Consider the following 19972-nt stretch of genomic DNA (forward strand, 5'->3'; position numbering starts at 1 on the left):
CATTCTGTTACCAAACTTTGCATCTCCGCATCATTCTGTTACCATTGCCCACTGTCCAAAAGGCCTGCCGCGTAACGTCTGTGAAATCGATCTGTCTGTTTGTGGGCTTTGTAGAATGACACCCCAATTTCTCTCCTTTGGCTCATAACGAACCAGAGAATAGATTAAATGGACGCTTTTCTAAATCAAAGTACTAATCAAACTAATAAATCACAAAAGTGATTTGCAGGATGATTTAAGAATGCTATAGAGCATTATAAAGGCTTTATAGGATGTAAACACACTCCTATCAGCTTCTTTATGAAGAAGAACCAAACAAGAAATCAATTGCAACAATTTTAAGGCCAACTGATAACCTTTTTATTGAACATCTTCAAAACATTTCCTTTTCCTCCGTCGACATCATCACTATCACCGTCATGGATGAGTTTTTATCAGTTCCACAGGCTGAACAAGGACCTTCGCTAGTTCCACCTATAGAAATAGAATGGCTGGAACGGTCCTTCCCACTTTCCCATTCCCACAATTCTAGTTCTACGGCTCCGTCATCTGCATTCGTCTTCCTTTATTTGATGCAGCTGTTGCTCATGGTCTGGGCTTTGCACACTCCCTTGCCGGCGATCTGGAAGGGGGCTCCCTTGTAGGTGGCCACACACTGGCCGTCTGTCTCCAGGTCCGGCTGCACCGCCTCCCACACCTTCTTCTTGGGGTTCAGCTCCTTGTCTGGCTCACCTGGAAACATAGGAGAGAAACTAGATGACAGCTCCGATAGTTATGACTTACATACCTTGTATGGAGCAATACACTCGTGTTATGCACTAGATTTTTTGAAGGGGCCATATTGAATATCTCATTGTGCATCGCTTGTATATTTTTATGAATAAAATTGAGGGGGAACGTTCCTCCTTAGTTTCGATGACATGACGCCTCTAGGGGGAACCCCAGTAGATGATGACTCCAATGGCAACACCTTGTCTGCCTTGCTTGCTTTTCTGTAGCCTTGTGATAGACGATTGGTTTGTGCTGCAGGGAGTACTTCCTTGGTGTAGTGTCGATTTTGACACATAAAAAAAGGAAAACGAAGCCAGAGGTTTTACAGAAGCTATTACTCTTTTAGCTCTATTTCAAAACGTCTACAACCTCCATGTTTGTCGGCAACTAATGGAGTTAGGGAGTTCTTCATAACCTCAGCATTGTGTTGTTGGCAGTGTTTAGATATTACTTTGCATCTGTATGGATTCATAACTGGCTCTCCGCATTGGATTCATAACGTGCTTCTGTTGGGGTGTAAACTTTTCCTACTCATCATCACAAACATCCTGAAAGACGTGTGAAGAAAAACAAAATGTTTAATTTTCCTCAGTTGCACACAAGCGGTGGGAGAAAGTTGTAATGGGGCAGCTTAGGCACCCTCTACAGTTTAAACAGGAACACGGGTGCTTATTAGGGCTGGTGAATGTGTGAGTAATTACTGTCATCTATCCACACCAAGACCAATGCTGGACTGACTTACTGACTGACTTGGTGCTACTAGCTAGCACCGGAATGTCACTAAAAAGTAGAGTTGCACAATTCTGGAAAGTTTCCTAAAGTTCATAGGAAAGTCTCAAATTTTGCCAACAGTACAACTCCCTAAAATATGAAGAAAAATATGGAATCCTGGGGGACCAAAGCTGACATCAAAATAAGAGCGAGGGAATGTCAAAAAGTAAAATAGAAGTTCATCATCCTTTACCCCTCGCTGTAAACAACATCCTGTTTGGAAAAGCGTTCACCATCACCGCCGCGGCTATGTTTTTTAACGACCCAGAGGTGTGTACAGAATAGCTAGAAACCGACGAGACCGCCTTAGCAACCCCGCCTCGCCCCTCTCCTCCTCCGCATCCCTCCATCCTCCTCTCCTCTCTTCCATCCCGTGGTCGTTCTCTGTGTGCGTAGAGTCGTAAAATACGTTTTTTTGGCCGGTGGGAATTGAATGACCGCCAAAGCCCTAGTGGGATCGCTCGTTAAACAAACAGCTTGAGGAGGGGCCGGTGAGAGGGGAGAGGAGATGAAAGGAGAACCCAGGCTGATGTCAGCGGGCTCCAGTCCTGACGGGGCATCTGTGTGATGGACTCTCTCTCTCTCCCTCTCTCTCCCTCGCTCTCCCAGTCACATTGATGGTGGTGGTGGGTTTCCCCCTTCAATGTCGGGTGAGGCCTGAGGTTGGACATTCTATGATGTGGAAGCCTTATTCTGAGGGACCAAAGCTGACATCAAAATAAGAGAGGGAATGAAACTAATCCCAAGTCCATCATCCTTTATCCCTCACTGTAAACAACATCCTGTTTGGAAAAGCGTTCGCCATCACCGCCGCGGCTGTGTTGTTTAACGACCCAGAGTTGTGTACAGAACAGCTAGAAACCGACGAGACCGCCTTAGCAACCCCGCCCCTCAGCCTTCCATGATCCTCCTCTCCTCTCTTCCATCCTGTGGTCCTTCTCTGTGATGCCAGCCTGAATGTGGCTCTAATTGACGTGCGTAGAGTCGTAAAATAAGGGGTTTTGGCCGAGGGGATCCCTCGTTAAACAAACAGCTTGAGGAAGTGCCATTATGAACACCATTGAGGAAGTGCCATTATGAACACCATTGAGGAAGTGCCATTATGAACACCATTGCGCTACGTTTTCGCACATTGATGATCATAAAACAGAAAAGAAAAGCTACAAGGCTGTGGGGGCAGACACTTCCTGGTTACTTTCACAGCGTACTAGCTTAGTCACAAGCAGGTTGAGCTGTAGAGGGTATAGAAGTAGCCTGGATAAACCATACTGAACACTGTGATCCCATTGAGTGCAGCATTCAGTCTGGTTTAACCAGGCTAATGGTGAAGTAGACCCTAGAGGTCAGGGCGCATATCCACCAAGCGTCGTCTCAGAGAAGGAGTGCTGATCTAGGATCTGCCATACACTCTTATTCATTATTATCTAAAAACGCAACCTGATTCTAGATCAGCACTCCTATTCAGACTGTGGATACAGGCCCAGATGGTTAAAACAAACAGCTTGAGGAAAGGCGGCTATGAGGAGAGGGGAGAGGAGGGGGAAGGAGAAGAGAAAGGAGGAGGAGATGAAAGGATGGCCCAGGCTGATGTCAGCGGCCTCCAGTCCTGTCAGGGTGTCTGTGTGATGGACACTCCCTCGTCATGTTTCCCCAATACTCCCTTTCTATCTCCACAGCCTCTCTCTCCTTCTCTATCTCAGGGAAACTCCCAGTTCAGTTATTGTTCCCTACAAACAACCGCATGACTCACAACTCCTCTCCTCCTCCCCCCCAAAACATTTTGTTTTGCCAGCCCAACCACCATATTTTTAAATTAACTCCTGACAAGAACAACTCTAAAATCAGTCATATTGATGGTGGTGGTGATGGGTTTCCTCCTTCAACGTCGGGCGAGGCATGAGGTTGAACATTTTATGACGTTCAGGCAGGCATTCCTCTAGTTTGGGTTTCTGTGCATTTCCCAGGCATGACATTGAACATGGAGTATGGTTAAAAGGCACTGGGATAGTGTATAGTCACTCTGTTAAAGACTATAAATTCCATTGGTTGTGTTCCGTTGGATGATTTGGTATAAAGAGCTCTAATTCTCTACATCTGAATCAAACCAGTCCTTTGAACAAGGCATTTCAAATCACAATTTTGACAATTTTTAGGGCCTTCCTCTGACACCGCCTGGTATAGAGGTCCTGGATGGCAGGAAGCTTGGCCCCAGTGATGTACTGGGCCGTACGCACTACCCTCTGAGGTGCCTTGCGGTCGGAGGCTGAGCAGATGCCATACCAGGCAGTGATGCAACCAGTCAGGATGCTCTCGATGCAGCTGTAGAACCTTCTGAGGATCTGAGGACCCATGCCAAATATTTTCTGTCTCCTTAGGGGGAATAGGTTTTGTCGTGACTGTCTTGGTGTGCTTGGACCATGTTAGTTTGTTGGTGATGTGGACACCAAGGAACTTGAAGCTCTCAACCTGCTCCACTACAGCCCCGTCGATGAGAATGGGGGCGTGCTCGGTCCTCTTCTTTTTCCTGTAGTCCACAATCATCTCCTTTGTCTTGATCACATTGAGGGAGAGGTTTTTGTCCTGGCACCACACGGCCAGGTCTCTGACCTCCTCCCTATAGGCTGTCTCGTCGTTGTCGGTGATCAGGCCTACCACTGTTGTGTCATCTACAAACTTAATGATGGTGTTGGAGTCGTGCCTGGCGATGCAGTCATGAGTGAACAGGGAGTACAGGAGGGGACTGAGCACGCACCCCTGAGGGAATCCCCGTGTTGAGGATCAGCGTGGCGGATGTGTTGTTACCTACCCTTACCACCTGGGGCGGCCCGTCAGGAAGTCTAGGATCCAGTTGCAGAGGGAGGTGTTTAGTCCCAGGGTCCTTAGCTTAGTGATGAGCTTTGAGGGCATTATGGTGTTGAATGCTGAGCTGTAGTCAATGAATAGCATTCTCACATAGGTGTTCCTTTTGTCCAGGTTTGAAAGGGCAGTGTGGAGCGCAATAGAGATTGCATCATCTGTGGATCTGTTGGGGCGGTATGGAAATTGGAGTGGGTCTAGGGTTTCTGGGATAATGGTGATGATGTGAGCCATGTCCAGCCTTTCAAAGCACTTCATGGCTACAGACGTGAGTACTACGGGTCGGTAGTCATTTAGGCAGGTTACCTTAGTGTTCTTGGGCACAGGGACTATGGTGGTCTGCTTGAAACATGTTGGTATTAGAGACTCAGACAGGGAGAGGTTGAAAATGTCAGTGAAGAAACTTGCCAGTTGGTCAGCGCATGCTCGGAGTACACGTCCTGGTAATCCGTCTGGCCATGCGGCCTTGTGAATGTTGACCTGTTTAAAGGTCTTACTCACATCGGCTACGGAGAGCGTGATCACACAGTCGTCCGGAACAGCTGATGCTCTCATGCATGTTTCAGTGTTACTGAAAGCAAGCAAAGAAGTAATTTAGCTCGTCTGGTAGGCTCTTGTCACTGGGCAGCTCGCGGCTGTGCTTCCCTTTGTAGTCTGTAATAGTTTGCAAGCCTGCCACATCGCGCGGCCGGATGTGTAGACGAGCCGGTGTAGTGCGATTCTATCTTAGTCCTGTATTGACGCTTTGCCTGTTTGATGGTTCGTCGGAGGGCATAGCAAGATTTCTTATAAGCTTCCGGGTTAGAGTCCCTCTCCTTGAAAGCGGCAGCTCTACCCTTTAGCTCAGTGCGGATATTGCCTGTAATCCATGGCTTCTGGTTGGGGTATGTACGTACAGTCATTGTGGGGACGACGTCATTGATGCACTTATTGATGAAGCCAGTGACTGATGTGGTGTACTCCTCAATGCCATTGGAAGAATCCCGGAACATATTTCAGTCTGTGCTAGCAAAACAGTCCTGTAGCTTAGCATCTGCTTCATCTGACCACTTTTTTATTGACCGAGTCACTGGTGCTTCCTGCTTTAGTTTTTGCTTGTAAGCAGGAATCAGGAGGATAGAATTATGGTCAGATTTGCCAATTATTGTTATATTAGCATTAAAGTCCCCGGCCACTAGGAGTGCCGCCTCTGGATGAGCGTTTTCCTGTTTGCTTATCGCTGTATACAGTTCATTGAGTGTGGTCTTAGTACCAGCATCGGTTTGTGGTGGTAAATAGACAGCTACAAAGAATTATTTGGGGCCTTTCAAACTCTCCCATCTCCTAACCTCCCTACGCTTGATTGTGGGAAAAGAGGACTGGACTTACACTTCTTGTCAGAGGGAGTTGATTAGTTTGTCTATTCTGTTAACAGTCACAGGCCATTTAGCTCCCATCACTAAAGAGAACAGAGGAGCGAGCGCTGCAATAGGAAAACCCTGTGAGGTCTTGAGAAGGCTTTGTGATTCCTCTCTTCAAAGAAATGAAAATAAAAGCCTTTGTTGCCCTTGGCAAGAGGACAGTTGGTTGTTCACGCTTCATTTCACCTACCGATGTAAAGGCAATAAGGAAACCCTGTTGTTTTGTTCAGGGCAATGCATTCAGTCCTTTTCCCCTTGGTTGGAATCTATTGATGTTCTTTAGTGTTGGGTCATCTGAAGTGGCTTTTTGGTCATAAATAATTCATGACTTGAGTTTACAGAAGGAATCCCTGGATGTGTCCCAAATGGCACCCTATTCCCTACATAGTGCACTACATTTGCCTAAGTGCAATGTTTTGGGATGCAGACCCTGTGTCCCATTCCACCAGATGCAGCTAAAATGAATGCAGTGTTCCGTCATTGTACCAGACTCATTGTATCCTACTTTAAAGTGTAGCCAGTGGAATGGCAAACATCAAGCCTTCAACTATTTTACCACATTTAATTCAGTTACCCACATGATATGGCCAGGATTTGAACCAACTAGATGAACTAATCAATAATGGTCTACAAACTACTTATACTGAACAAAAATATAAAACGTACCATGCAACAATTTCAACAATTTTACTGAGTTCCAGTTCATATAAGGTCATCAATCAATTGAAATAAATCCATTAGGCCCTAAATTATGGATTTCACATGACTGGGTAGGGGCGCAGCCACTTGGGAGCCAGGCCCACCCAAAATGTAAAGAGTACTTTTGGATGTCAGGGAAAATGTATGGAATAAAAAGTGCATTATTTTCTTTAGGAATGTTGTGAAGTAAAAGTAAATATTGTCAAAATTATAAATAGTAAAGCCAAGTACTGATACCCCAAAAAACGACCTAAATGCTTTAAATACTTTTAAAGTATTTTTACTTAACTCCTTTACACCACTGCCGAATACTTTTTTCCACCAGTTTAGATATCTCAAACGGATTCAAGTTTGGTATTTGGGTCATCCGCTCCTCTTCTACAAACCGTACTCCTTTAAGAGGGCACATTATCAGAACTCAACATTTTGTTTTCCAAAATAACCTTGCTCCTTTTTCCATTCCTTTGGACAATAGTCCAGTCTTCCACTATTCTACCGCCATTAGATTCAAGATCCACGTTTGCCAATCAGAATGAGTTTTCCCCCACAAAAGGGCTTTATTACATACAGAAATACTCCTCAGTTCATCAGCTGTCCGGGTGGCTGGTCTCAGACGATCCCGCAGGTGAAGAAGCAAGACGTGGAGGTCCTGGGCTGGCGTGGTTACGCCTGGTCTGCGGTTGTGAGGCCGGTTGGACGTACTGCCAAGTACTCTAAAATGACGTTGGAGGCGGCTTATGGTAGAGAAATGAACATTCAATTATCTGGCAACAGCTCTAGTTGGACATTCCTGCAGTCAGCATGCCAATTGCACGCTCCCTCAAAACTTGAGACATCTGTGGCATTGTGTTGTGTGACAAAACTGCACATTTTAGAGTGGCCGTTTATTGTCCCTAGCACAAGGTGTACCTGTGTAATAATCATGCTGTTTAATCAGCTTCTTGATATGCCACACCTGTCAGGTGGATGGATTATCTTGGCAAAGGAGAAATGCTCACTAACAGGGATGTAAACAAATGTGTGCACAAAATTGGAGAGAAATAAGCTTTTGTGCGTATGGAACATTTCTGGGATCTTTTATTTCAGCTCATGAAACCAACATTTTACATGTTGCATTTCTATTTTTGTTCAGTGTATAAACCCTTGACAACCCCCCTTTATAAAGATATATGTGAAGTGTTATCGAGGTTAGAATACCCTGTGAAAGTGACGGCTACTTCCGCTTTACGTTCGTTTCGTTTCCCATGCTTTTTTGAATTGGCTTTGCGATTTTATCATCAAATTCATGAAAACGCAATCATTTAAGATAGATATAAAATACGGGTTTGTGGACGAATGTACTTCTACCAGATGCCCTTTATGACGTTTTTGTGCTTGAAGACCATTGCGCTACGTTTTTGTGCATTGAAGATCATAAAAGAAAACTACAAAAAGGCTGTAAGGGGCAGTCACTTCCTGGTTACTTTCACAGCGTACTAGCTTAGTCACAAGCAGGTTGAGCTGTAGAGGGTATGATGAAGTAGCCTGGATAAACCATACTGAACACTGTGCTCCCCATTGAGTGCAGCATTCAATCTGGTTTAACCAGGCTAATGGTGAAGTAGACCCTAGAGGTCAGGGCGCATATCCACAAAGCCTCTCAGAGTAGGAGTCCTGATCTAGGATCTGTCCATACAATCTTATTCATTATTATCTAAAAGGCAAACTGATCCTAGATCAGCACTCCTACTCAGACTCTGTGGATACATGCCCAGATGGTCAGCGGTGTTACGGTACCTGGGAAGCCCTGGAAGATGACTCTGTCTCCGGGCACGGCACCGCTGGGAGGGTCTAGAATCTCCACCTTGTCTGGGGAGCTGGCACACATCACCATGGCCTGGGACAGCACGCCTCTCATCTTAGCTGGCTTCAGGTTGCACAGCAGCACCGCCATGCGATTCTGCATCTGGAGGGCGATGAAACAGGGCAAAGGTTTAAAACTATACTGAGATACAGAGATATTAAATACATATATCTTCAACCTTCTTTTGTAGGAAAAAGTATTAAAATAAAGAATACATATTTTACTAGTAGAGAGAGTAGGGAGCACTACTCTGATTCTGTACAAACCACACAGGGTTACACTGCTGTCTTCAGAATGAATGGCCTACTTTATGACTTGATTGATTGGTTGATTGATTGATAAAATGGAGAAAAGAAAACACCAACTTGTGTGGTCTCCACTCTCGACCGCTTTGCAGTACTGAGGTTTTCAGAATCATATTCACACAATTCTACCATGTCCAATCTTGTCATGTAAAATGACTGCCTCTGGCGGCATATGGCTTGTGTGTATGGTGTGCCTTATTTCATAAACCAAGGAGAGCGAGAGAAAAAAACATTATTCTTTCATGTCTCTGGAGTGACCTCAGAGGTTGACCAAAACTCTGAGAAGGCCAGAAGCTATTTCCATCAAAAGAGAAGAGGACGGCGAGGATCCAGTGTACAAAGTCATAGTGCGTGTCACAACTAGGAAAATAATGATGTCTTCACTTTGGAAACATCCTTTAAAAAAGTTCAATGTTTACATAAATCTGCATACATTCCCGTTAGTGTGACATATTGTTTTGACAGCCTTCTTGCGGCAGCTTTTCTTACTCAAGCGCCATTTGCTTAACGGGGAAAGGGTGTGTGTGTGTGTGTGTTGGGTGTGTGACGTCTTGTCAGTTAAGTAATCGGTCAGATGTGCGGACTACAGAAGTCAAGTTGTGTGTGTGTGTATGTGTGTGGGGTTGACATTCAATTTCATGTAATGGCAATGAGGCCTGAAATCACTTTAATGTTGAGGGTTACAACTGAACACAATCCAAACACGCTAGGATTTGGGTTTCCAAAGTTTCCTTATTCCGGCCAACGCACAAAGGACAAACATGCCAGGGCACTCAAGTCAACATGCTGCAATGGGCCCTCTATATTGCTGCCAATGAAAGGGTTTGGCTTTTTATTCCTCATGTCGTTCTTCAACTCCAGTATGTTCCTTGAAACAGGGAAGGCTCAATGTCTTGTATGCACGGGCCGTCGCCATGTTGACTCTGACAGAATGAATGACTTGACGAGAAAGGAAAACTGTGGTTTCTTCTTGTCCAAATAATTATTGTCTAGCCCTGGTGTGGAAGGAAGAAGGCTGCTCATCTAGCCCTGGTGTGGAAGGAAGAAGGCTGCTCGTCTAGCCCTGGTGTGGAAGGAAGAAGGCTGCTCGTCTAGCCCTGGTGTGGAAGGAAGAAGGCTGCTCGTCTAGCCCTGGTGTGAAGGAAGAAGGCTGCTCGTCTAGCCCTGGTGTGGAAGGAAGAAGGCTGCTCGTCTAGCCCTGGTGTGAAGGAAGAAGGCTGCTCGTCTAGCCCTGGTGTGAAGGAAGAAGGCTGCTCGTCTAGCCCTGGTGTGAAGGAAGAAGGCTGCTCGTCTAGCCCTGGTGTGAAGGAAGAAGGCTGCTCGTCTAGCCCTGGTGTGAAGGAAGAAGGCTGCTCGTCTAGCCCTGGTGTGAAGGAAGAAGGCTGCTCATCTAGCCCTGGTGTGAAGGAAGAAGGCTGCTCGTCTAGCCCTGGTGTGAAGGAAGAAGGCTGCTCATCTAGCCCTGGTGTGAAGGAAGAAGGCTGCTCGTCTAGCCCTGGTGTGAAGGAAGAAGGCATTCTCTCTTTAAATGACAAAACAAAATCTAGTCATTACAGTGACGTGTGCTTGGATTGTCTTTGAGTCTCTGTAATTTACTATGGCTTATGACAAATGTCTCAGTGAAAAAGGTTATTTCGGTGGTGAAGAAACACTTCACAATTCAGCCACTACAGAACGTACATTAAGATGCAATAAAAAGAATTGTCAAACAAATGTAGGCCCTAGCTTAGTAATGTAGCCAATAGCTACGTAACTACAAGTATTTCAATACATTTATATAAAAATCTAATGAAAAATGTAATTCCCAATTAGTCTTCTCATAGAACCATAGATATATTTTGACTCCGACTGTGTTTGGGTACAAAGACTCCAACGAGCATATGCTTTCATTTATAGGGAATATACATTGTCTATATAAAGTAGGATGTACAAAGGCTCCCCATGCTTTGGAGATGAATCAAAAGAGGCAAACCGAGAAGAGCGTTTTGATTGCACAGAGAAACTGGGGACTTTTTCTAGGTGAATAAGACTGCATACAAATTACTTTTGCGTCTCGGAGACAAATCGTAAATTCCGGGGCAATAACTAAATGAAAACCAAGTCTGTGTGTGCAGAAACCTACGTCGTAGACATTAAAAAGCGTCACGTGAACCCCAGACACAGACTACACCGGTGTAGTCCCTTTACATGGGCTATTAAACACAGAACATGACCCTGGCTAGCCAGAATTATAGCACCCGTGTGTACAACAAAAACAGCTGAATTTGTTCTATTGAAAATAAGGCAAAAAAATGTATTAGCAGTGTTAAAACAGCAATCTTTAAAACCAATGTTATTTGACTACCAAAAGCATGTAGAGAGCTTTGTAGTGTACTAGGTCTGCCTGCCCAAGTCCCTGAATGACCGCTAAGTTCCCACTACCTGTTTAGTTCAGTAACAGCCTTCCTTTGTATTGTCTGTGGGCAGACTGTGTTCCAGACACATAAAACGTTCCAAAAGGGCATTTGTCTGGTAACTACCCGATGAGTTGTCTGGTAACTACCCGATGAGTTGTCTGGTAACTACCCGATGAGTTGTCTGGTAACTACCCGATGAGTTGTCTGGTAACTACCCGATGAGTTGTCTGGTAACTACCCGATGAGGTTGGTAACTACCGAGAGTTGTCTGGTAACTACCCGATGAGTTGTCTGGTAACTACCCGATGAGTTGTTACTACCCGATGAGTGTCTGGTAACTACCCGATGAGTTGTCTGGTAACTACCCGATGAGTTGTCTGGTAACTACCCGATGAGTTGTCTGGTAACTACCCGATGAGTTGTCTGGTAACTACCCGATGAGTTGTCTGGTAACTACCCGATGAGTTGTCTGGTAACTACCCGATGAGTTGTCTGGTAACTACCCGAGGTTGCCTGGTAACTACCCGATGGTCGGTAACTACCCGATGAGTTGTCTGGTAACTACCCGTGAGTTGTCTGGTAACTACCCGATGAGTTGTCTGGTAACTACCTGATGTTGTATCTGACTGACACAGGCCTTGCGTGAATACTTGACATGATGAGGCTCTTTGGCTGCATTTAGACAGGCAGCCCAATTCTGATATTTTTTTCCACTAATTGGTCCTTTGACCAATCAGATCAGATCTTTTCAGATCAGATCTTATTCAGAGCTGATCTGATTTTTCAGAGCTGATCTGACATTTGGTTGGCCTGTAGCCGGTGTTAGGCTGTGTTCGTACTAGGCTGTGTTATTACTAGGCTGTGCATTCCAGTACCTGATCTATGGGTATGTGCTTGACCAGCCCGCTGACCACCGTCCTGGGGGCGGCCTTCCCCACGTCCACCTGCTCCACGTAGAGTGAGTCGGCGTCCGGGTGCTTCTCGGCCGTGACGATGCGTCCCACCCTCATGTCCAGACGCGACACGTCCACCTTAGCCTCCTCCTGGGGGGCCGCGGGCTTCTTCTCTCCCTTCTCTGTAATAGGACACACAGAGAGGAAAGGGTTAAACCAGCACAGAGACCACACACACAGAGAGGAAAGGGTTAAACCAGCACAGAGACCACACACACAGAGAGGAAAGGGTTAAACCAGCACAGAGACCACACACACAGAGAGGAAAGGGGTTAAACCAGCACAGAGACCACACACACAGAGAGGAAAGGGTTAAACCAGCACAGAGACCACACACACAGAGAGGAAAGGGTTAAACCAGCACAGAGACCACACACACAGAGAGGAAAGGGTTAAACCAGCACCGAGACCACACACACAGAGAGGAAAGGGTTAAACCAGCACAGAGACCACACACACAGAGAGGAAAGGGTTAAACCAGCACAGAGACCACACACACAGAGAGGAAAGGGTTAAACCAGCACAGAGACCACACACACAGAGAGGAAAGGGTTAAACCAGCACCGAGACCGACACACACAGAGAGGAAAGGGTTAAACCAGCACAGAGACACACACACACAGAGAGGAAAGGGTTAAACCAGCACAGAGACCACACACAGAGAGGAAAGGGTTAAACCAGCGGAACAGAGACCACACACACAGAGAGGAAAGGGTTAAACCAGCACAGAGACCACACACACACAGAGGAAAGGGTTAAACCAGCACAGAGACCACACACACAGAGAGGAAAGGGTTAAACCAGCACAGAGACCACACACACAGAGAGGAAAGGGTTAAACCAGCACCGAGACCACACACACAGAGAGGAAAGGGTTAAACCAGCACAGAGACCACACACACAGAGAGGAAAGGGTTAAACCAGCACAGAGACCACACACACAGAGAGGAAAGGGTTAAACCAGCGGAACAGAGACCACACACACAGAGAGGAAAGGGTTAAACCAGCACAGAGACCACACACACACAGAGGAAAGGGTTAAACCAGCACAGAGACCACACACACAGAGAGGAAAGGGTTAAACCAGCACAGAGACCACACACACAGAGAGGAAAGGGTTAAACCAGCACAGAGACCACACACACAGAGAGGAAAGGGTTAAACCAGCACAGAGACCACACACACAGAGAGGAAAGGGTTAAACCAGCGGAACAGAGACCACACACACAGAGAGGAAAGGGTTCAACCAGCACAGAGACCACACACACAGAGAGGAAAGGGTTAAACCAGCACAGAGACCACACACACAGAGAGGAAAGGGTTAAACCAGCGGAACAGAGACCACACACACAGAGAGGAAAGGGTTAAACCAGCACAGAGACCACACACACAGAGAGGAAAGGGTTAAACCAGCGGAACAGAGACCACACACACAGAGAGACAGACAGTCACACACCCACCCAATACGAACTTGCAGTTAAGTCATTTTGGATAAGAGTGAGTTTGCCTGACTTGACAAAGCTGTGGTCCTCTGTAGCTCAGTTGGTAGAGCATGGTGCTTGCAACGCCAGGATAGTGGGTTTGATTCCCGGGGCCACCCAATACGTAATATGTATGCAAGCATGACTAAGTCTCTTTGGATAAAGGCGTCTGTTTAATGGTATATATATTACTTAACACATTTACATTTTAGCAGACGCTCTTATCCAGAGCGACTTACAGTTAGTGAGTGCATACATTTTTTTTCTTCATACTGGCCCCCCGTGGGAAACGAACCTACAACCCTGGCATTGCAAGTACCATTCTCTACCAACTGAGCTACACGGGACTACAATACAGGCTCTGCCACAGCAGGTATAGTATCCTGGACTGAGTTCAGGGATGGCATACTGACTCCCTGCCTTTATTACATTAAAGGTCCACCAGAGAATATATTGTCTCCAGGCATCTAATGCAAGGCTTATTTGAGATTATGTTCAGCCCACTGCTATGGTAGTGTTCCCTGGAGACTCATTAGGATCCATTTGAGCCTAGTCTGTCTGGAAACTATGCTGAGTGATTCAGCCATCTTGACTGTTCTGATCCAATTTACCCCAAAGTGAAAACAAATCTGCCCGGCGACTCTGGAGCCCCAGCGTGGCATTTTTTACTGTGATCACCGCAGGCTTTCAAAAATAGTACATTTACTTTTCCACAACTCAACAGACTTCTGAGGAGACTTAAAGTAAATACCAATATCAATACCCACTGTTAAAACATAGGCCCAGACAGGCTTTGCACGGATACAAGGGTGCTGTAGCGTGCCAGACGCTTCCAATGATATGCAGTGGATTGTATAAAGTGGTCTCGTCTCCTAGTCTCGTCTCCTAGTCTCGTCTCCTTTTTTTCTAGATGGTGAGAACCTTCCAGTTGCCAGCTCATCTCCCATATTGCCAGCCCAGGATTCGAACCAGCAACCTACTGGTCCGCCTCTCTAACCTCTGGGCTACCTACTTAACGCCCCTGTCAACATCTGCACTGTTACGAAAACAGTTTATTGGATGTGTGACGTCATCCGCCCTGGCCCCTGAGCAGCAGTGTACCACACCATGGGCCGGCTGATTTATTTGATTGCCAGGCGATGATTGTTTAGAAGAGGTGGGAACACAGTCACATCCGAAGCCTTTATGTGGAAACGAGGATATCCACACGTACTAAAACAAAGCAAATCGTCAACAGCGGAGAAAAAAAAAAAAACAGTATCAGATATTTACTGCTCTCCGTTTTCCATTGACATCTGGCTGTCAGAAAAGTCAGATACAAACTGGTTCAGTTCTACGTCGCAAAGCATTCTCTTCCTCATCTTCTCTGAATTATAACCTTGTAAATAATCTGGGGAAGATTATTCCCAATTTGTTGCCGTGGAAGTTAATTAGTCCAGATGGGTTTGACGTCTGAATGGAACGAGGCTTTGACTGATTTATTGTATATCGAATATAATTTTAATAATAAACAAAAAAAAGTTCAAAAGAATACAACCCTACACCGCTGAATTTCAATAGTTTCGCTGGAATACGAGTTTTTAGATATCATTTGACACTGAGGAAATGAACAGCATGTTATATTACACTGCATTAGAGCATCTCTGGTTTAGCTCTGGGGAGGTTGTGCAAAGCCTCAAGATGAATGGCGTCGACACAACATAAACATCCAAACCGGAATTCTGCCTGTCTCTCATTACGCGTTGACACTTCTGCTAAGACTCTTCTCTCATCACCGAAACATGTAAATGTTTTCATTTTTTAAAATGAAAGTAATCAAGGTTAAACATCTACTTCAAGATAAATCACCGAAAGGTTTCGGAGAAAGTGAATTTGTTTCGGGAAAAAGCCTGTCTATTGTTGGAAACTGAAATGTTAGGCCAAAGTTTGAAACGGATCCCCTATATATGCAGATTCCCCTTGTGCCTTTCATCCATCATCGCCAGATATTAGAGATTCAGATGGAGAATACCTGCCTGGGAAATCACAAATGGCCATTAAAGTACAGACAGACCGCTGTATCCAGCCAAGCATTGATGGAAACGCTGGATCTTAGACAAGGGCTCGTGGTTCCAAATGGAAAGCAATTTCAGAGAAGTACATCCCAAAGCAAAATCATGGAACACTTAAAACTCAAATTGTCGCTGAAGAGGCGCTCAGGCCTACTTCGATTTTGCTGACGAAACGAAAAATGAAATGGCATATTTTAAGACCCCCGGGCCTTTAGTGGTGGTGGAACGTTGAGGGGTTTTGACCATTATGAGTGTGTGAATCACAGATGTGGAAGGGCCCTGCAACTTCAACAACAAGTCACTTCTTTCTTCACTTTACCCTTTTCTCTGGTTTCTTCTTCTTGGCCTCGCTGTTTTTGGGAGAGGGGTCGGCAGTGGAGGTGGAGGACCTTGCTGGGGATGAGGGCTGAGGAGGTGTGGGCTTGGAGGCACACTGGACACTCGAGTCTCCTGCAGTTGGCATGGACACCTCCCTTACTGCAGTGGGGAAAACGGAGAGAAGATTCATTTAACACTTCTATCCAAAGAGACCTGATCAATCTATAAAGATGAAGCGTTACAGATCTCGCGATAGAAATGTAAAGGTCATTTCGATTGAGCCGACATAAGCAGCGTTTACCACGAATGTAGTCTCCGCTAAAACAGGAACCTTTCCTTTAAATTTCAATCACGCTGTAAAGCTGAATTTCCACGCGTGTGATTTAATAGGAGCCCTTAAGCTCTGTTCTAATAACCACACCAGCATACAATGCATTGGACACATGCTAAGTGGTATGCTAGTACGGATATTAGAATGTCGCCTTAAAGTTGACAGTGACACATGAATTAAGTATATCTGGCCCATGCGGGGAATTGAACCCAGAACCCTGGTGTTGCCAGCACCATGCTCTAACTAACCCACGAGTGAGGATATTCAACTCCAGTTACAGCAGTACTGCTGGTTTTATTTGATCCCTGCTATTGATGCTACTGATTAGAATCCAGGAGAACTGGTTTGTAAGGTGGAGATCAGAGGCTGACTATAAGAGATGGATAGAAATCAGCAGAACTGGAGTTGAACGCTCCTCTGCAGTACCGTTCAGATAAGCTGTATGATACTGCACCAAGTTCCAATACACAATATATTTGAAAACCTTGTATCTTCAGGTTGGCTATTTTGCTTTTGAACCCAGAGGCACTTTATTATTTTATTTTATTTCACCTTTATTTAACCAGGTAAGCCAGTTGAGAACAGGTCTACAACGGACCTGGCACTAATACCCTTTTCACACTACAGAGCCGAGCCGAGCCAAGCTGTACTGAGCTGGCCTGGCTATGCATCCACCACAGTTGCTGGAATCGTTCAGGAAAGAACAATGTGAAAAATAAAATATCCCAACCAGCGCAGTACGTCTTGGGTGGGTCCGACAGTGGGGAATAACAAAGGGGAATAACAAAGCCATCTAACCTGACAGATGGAACTTTGAATTGAGAATGACGGCGAGGGATCGTTGGATATGATGGCTATTCATTGAGATGTACTTTGCCTAATTAGTTTCAGCAACATAATGTTGCATAATGATAGAGAAAACCTTATTTATAGACCCAATGGGAGGAAAGACCAGCCTCCTGAAGCTTAAACCCAGCTTTGTACAAATGTTTTCATGGGAAAATGACAGTGTCCATGAAAACAAGGAAATATAGTTTTAAAAGTCATTTCAGGTTTAAGTTTGGACGAAAGTCATACTTTACCCACATTTTAATTCTATGTTGAGAGCGGAGGTTCAGAACTCCAAAGGTTTACCTTTAAAACAACATGGCGATGAACCTTTTAAATGCTGTTGTTTCTCCTGCTGTTGTTCTCTGTTGCTCAAAATGCCCAGACAGTATCCCTGAAGGTCTTCACTTTACTTCAGTTAGTCATCTCCATAACAAACGGATGAGGCCCGACTGAAATATCCCTCAAAAAAGCTCCACACTTTATCTGTACTGTGATTGAACTTTTTTTTTAACAGTGTCACAAAAGCCCCATTGAAACACATACCAAAAAATAAACATCGGAATTGGATACGTGGAAAAACCTAAAACATAATCCTGCCGTCCTTTTGCACACATTCCCGAACGCTCCAAAAAATAACATGTAGAGAGGATAGCCTTTTGATGAGGGCTACATTACCTATTCATACTAATCCTCTGGTTTTTTACCACCTGGTTCTCCTCTCTGGAAGCCATTATTGACATGTTAATGATCACAGAGACTGTTTGCCCTTGTATGTTAATGCATGACAGAGGCGCGATATAACAACAGGGTTGTAGCACGCCGCCAGTCACGCAGAGCGGCATGCCGTTTGACTTTGGCAGTTGGGGGGTTGCCTAGTGGCGCTAATGATGGGCATGCTTGGGCACTTGAGTTCAATTATTTGTTTGAACTTTGATAGTTAAAAAAGGTCTGGTTGTAATATTAGAATGAGACGAGAAAGGCATTTTATTAAGATCTAGGACTGTTACTAATACAGCAAAACAAACAATGTGTCGCTAATGAGTTGCCTCAGACGCCATCAACGACTCAAGTGTGAGAACTTTACCCTACAGCTTGCTATAGCTATGTGGTTGACAACATCAAGGCCGGTACCAAAGGAATGGCGTCTGTTCTTTGAAGAATGAAGTTCCCCCCTCAGGGAAAAAAGACAGTTATTCTCAATCGCAGTCTGAACAACGTCAGTATTTCATCTCCGAGGAGGTCTTAGCAGAAGTTAAACAGGATGTGACAGAGATGGAACACTGTCACCAACAAACTACGTACCTCCTCTGTTCTTCTCCTTCTCCAGCAGTGTTTGCTTCAGTTGCTCGATGTCCCTCTTCAACTTGGTGTTCTCCACCATCAGTTTCTTCTCTTCTCTGACGGTGGCTTGCACCTCTATGTTCAGACAGACAAGCTCCTATCAGACTTTTATAGGGACTAACATGCATCATCTAGTTTTATCCTACAGCCTCTTTCCCTCCCCAACTTTGGCTTTAAACCGGTTCTCCAGCTAGGCTACTTCACCCTGAGAATGTGCACTCATGTAGAGTTGAGGTCAAACTCATTCAATTAAAGTCTTTTTAGAAAGAATTTCAACCATTTGAGAATGCTTGAGGAATACATTTGACCCCATACTCTGCTTGAGATTGAGTGTGCGCATGCATCTCTATGTTTGCATGTGTCTTTGTGTGTGTGTGTGTGTGCGCGCGCGCGCGTGCTTTCGGCGTCTCTTACTGGCTTTCTCCTTGAGCAGCTGGACCTGCTGTTTGAGGTAGTCTATGATGTGATCGGCCTCGGCTGCCCGCTGTTCCAGCCTCGTTATGGATGGAGTGTGACCCGACATCTTGACCAGGGACAGGGAGCGTGTTACTAGGAACCTGGAACCAGAAAACAAAAACCTAACAGTGAGAAAGAACCCCAGGTATTTACTGTACAAGACACACTTGAAACAGAGACATTCTGGAATTTGGGAAAGCAACCCTAACACAAAACACAATGACAAATAGAGAATGAGAAATAGAATCGTGGGTCCACCATCACTTAAATGGAAAAAGTCTGTTCTAAGAATTATATTTCTGTGCTACAGTAAAGAACAGACATTTAAAACATGAGGGATGTTATCATGTAATATATGGCCTCATAACATCAGGGAACCTGGGAAGTTGGAAGCATCCCAAAGACAAGACAACCACAAGAGAATCCCAGGTTGCTGCTACAGCACACAGGCATGTTAGCTCAAATAATAGCCCATATGGGACATCTGCCTGGCCTATTCAAGAGGCTGGCTTCCTTCCACAAGCAATGCAGAGATAATCAAATCCAATTTGTCGTGCATGCGCCGAATACAACAAGTGTAGACTTTACTGTGAAATGATTATATATGAGCCCTTTCCCAACAATGCAGTTAAAAAAGTAAGAACATTTGCTAATGGATAAAAAATAAAGTAGTAACACAATAACGAGGCTATATATACACACACAAGGAGTACCAGTACTGTGTCAGTGCACTGGGGTACGTGGTAGTTGGGGTGATTTATTGAGGTAATATGTACATGTAGGTTTGGTTAGGTGATTGATTGATTGAAGTACTAAGTACATGTAGGTTTGGTTTGGTGATTGATTGATTGAAGTACTATGTACATGTAGGTTTGGTTAGGTGATTGATTGAAGTACTATGTACATGTAGGTTTGGTTAGGTGATTGATTGATTTAAGTACTATGTACATGTAGGTTTGGTGATTGAAGTACTATGTACATGTAGGTTTGGTTAGGTGATTGAAGTACTATGTACATGTAGGTTTGGTTAGGTGATTGATTGATTGAAGTACTATGTACATGTAGGTTTGGTTAGGTGATTGATTGATTGAAGTACTATGTACATGTAGGTTTGGTTAGGTGATTGATTGATTGAAGTACTATGTACATGTAGGTTTGGTTAGGTGATT

The 19972-nt window shown here is 44.9% G+C and overlaps 1 protein-coding gene across 1 annotated transcript; it reads right to left on the reverse strand.

Moving 5' to 3' along the window:
- Nucleotides 1-327: 327 nt before the first annotated feature.
- On the reverse strand, nt 328-18911 carry LOC123483256 (aminoacyl tRNA synthase complex-interacting multifunctional protein 1-like). Its single transcript, XM_045212842.1, has 5 exons — nt 18762-18911; nt 18309-18422; nt 11917-12116; nt 8274-8442; nt 328-732 (listed from the first exon to the last, which is right to left on the reverse strand). Exons 1-5 carry the CDS (start codon nt 18868-18870, stop codon nt 566-568), a joined length of 759 nt encoding a protein of 252 aa, XP_045068777.1. The 5' UTR covers nt 18871-18911; the 3' UTR covers nt 328-565.
- Nucleotides 18912-19972: the final 1061 nt, after the last annotated feature.

Source organism: Coregonus clupeaformis, unplaced genomic scaffold, assembly GCF_020615455.1.
Source record: "Coregonus clupeaformis isolate EN_2021a unplaced genomic scaffold, ASM2061545v1 scaf0054, whole genome shotgun sequence".
NCBI classification, from domain to species: domain Eukaryota; kingdom Metazoa; phylum Chordata; class Actinopteri; order Salmoniformes; family Salmonidae; genus Coregonus; species Coregonus clupeaformis.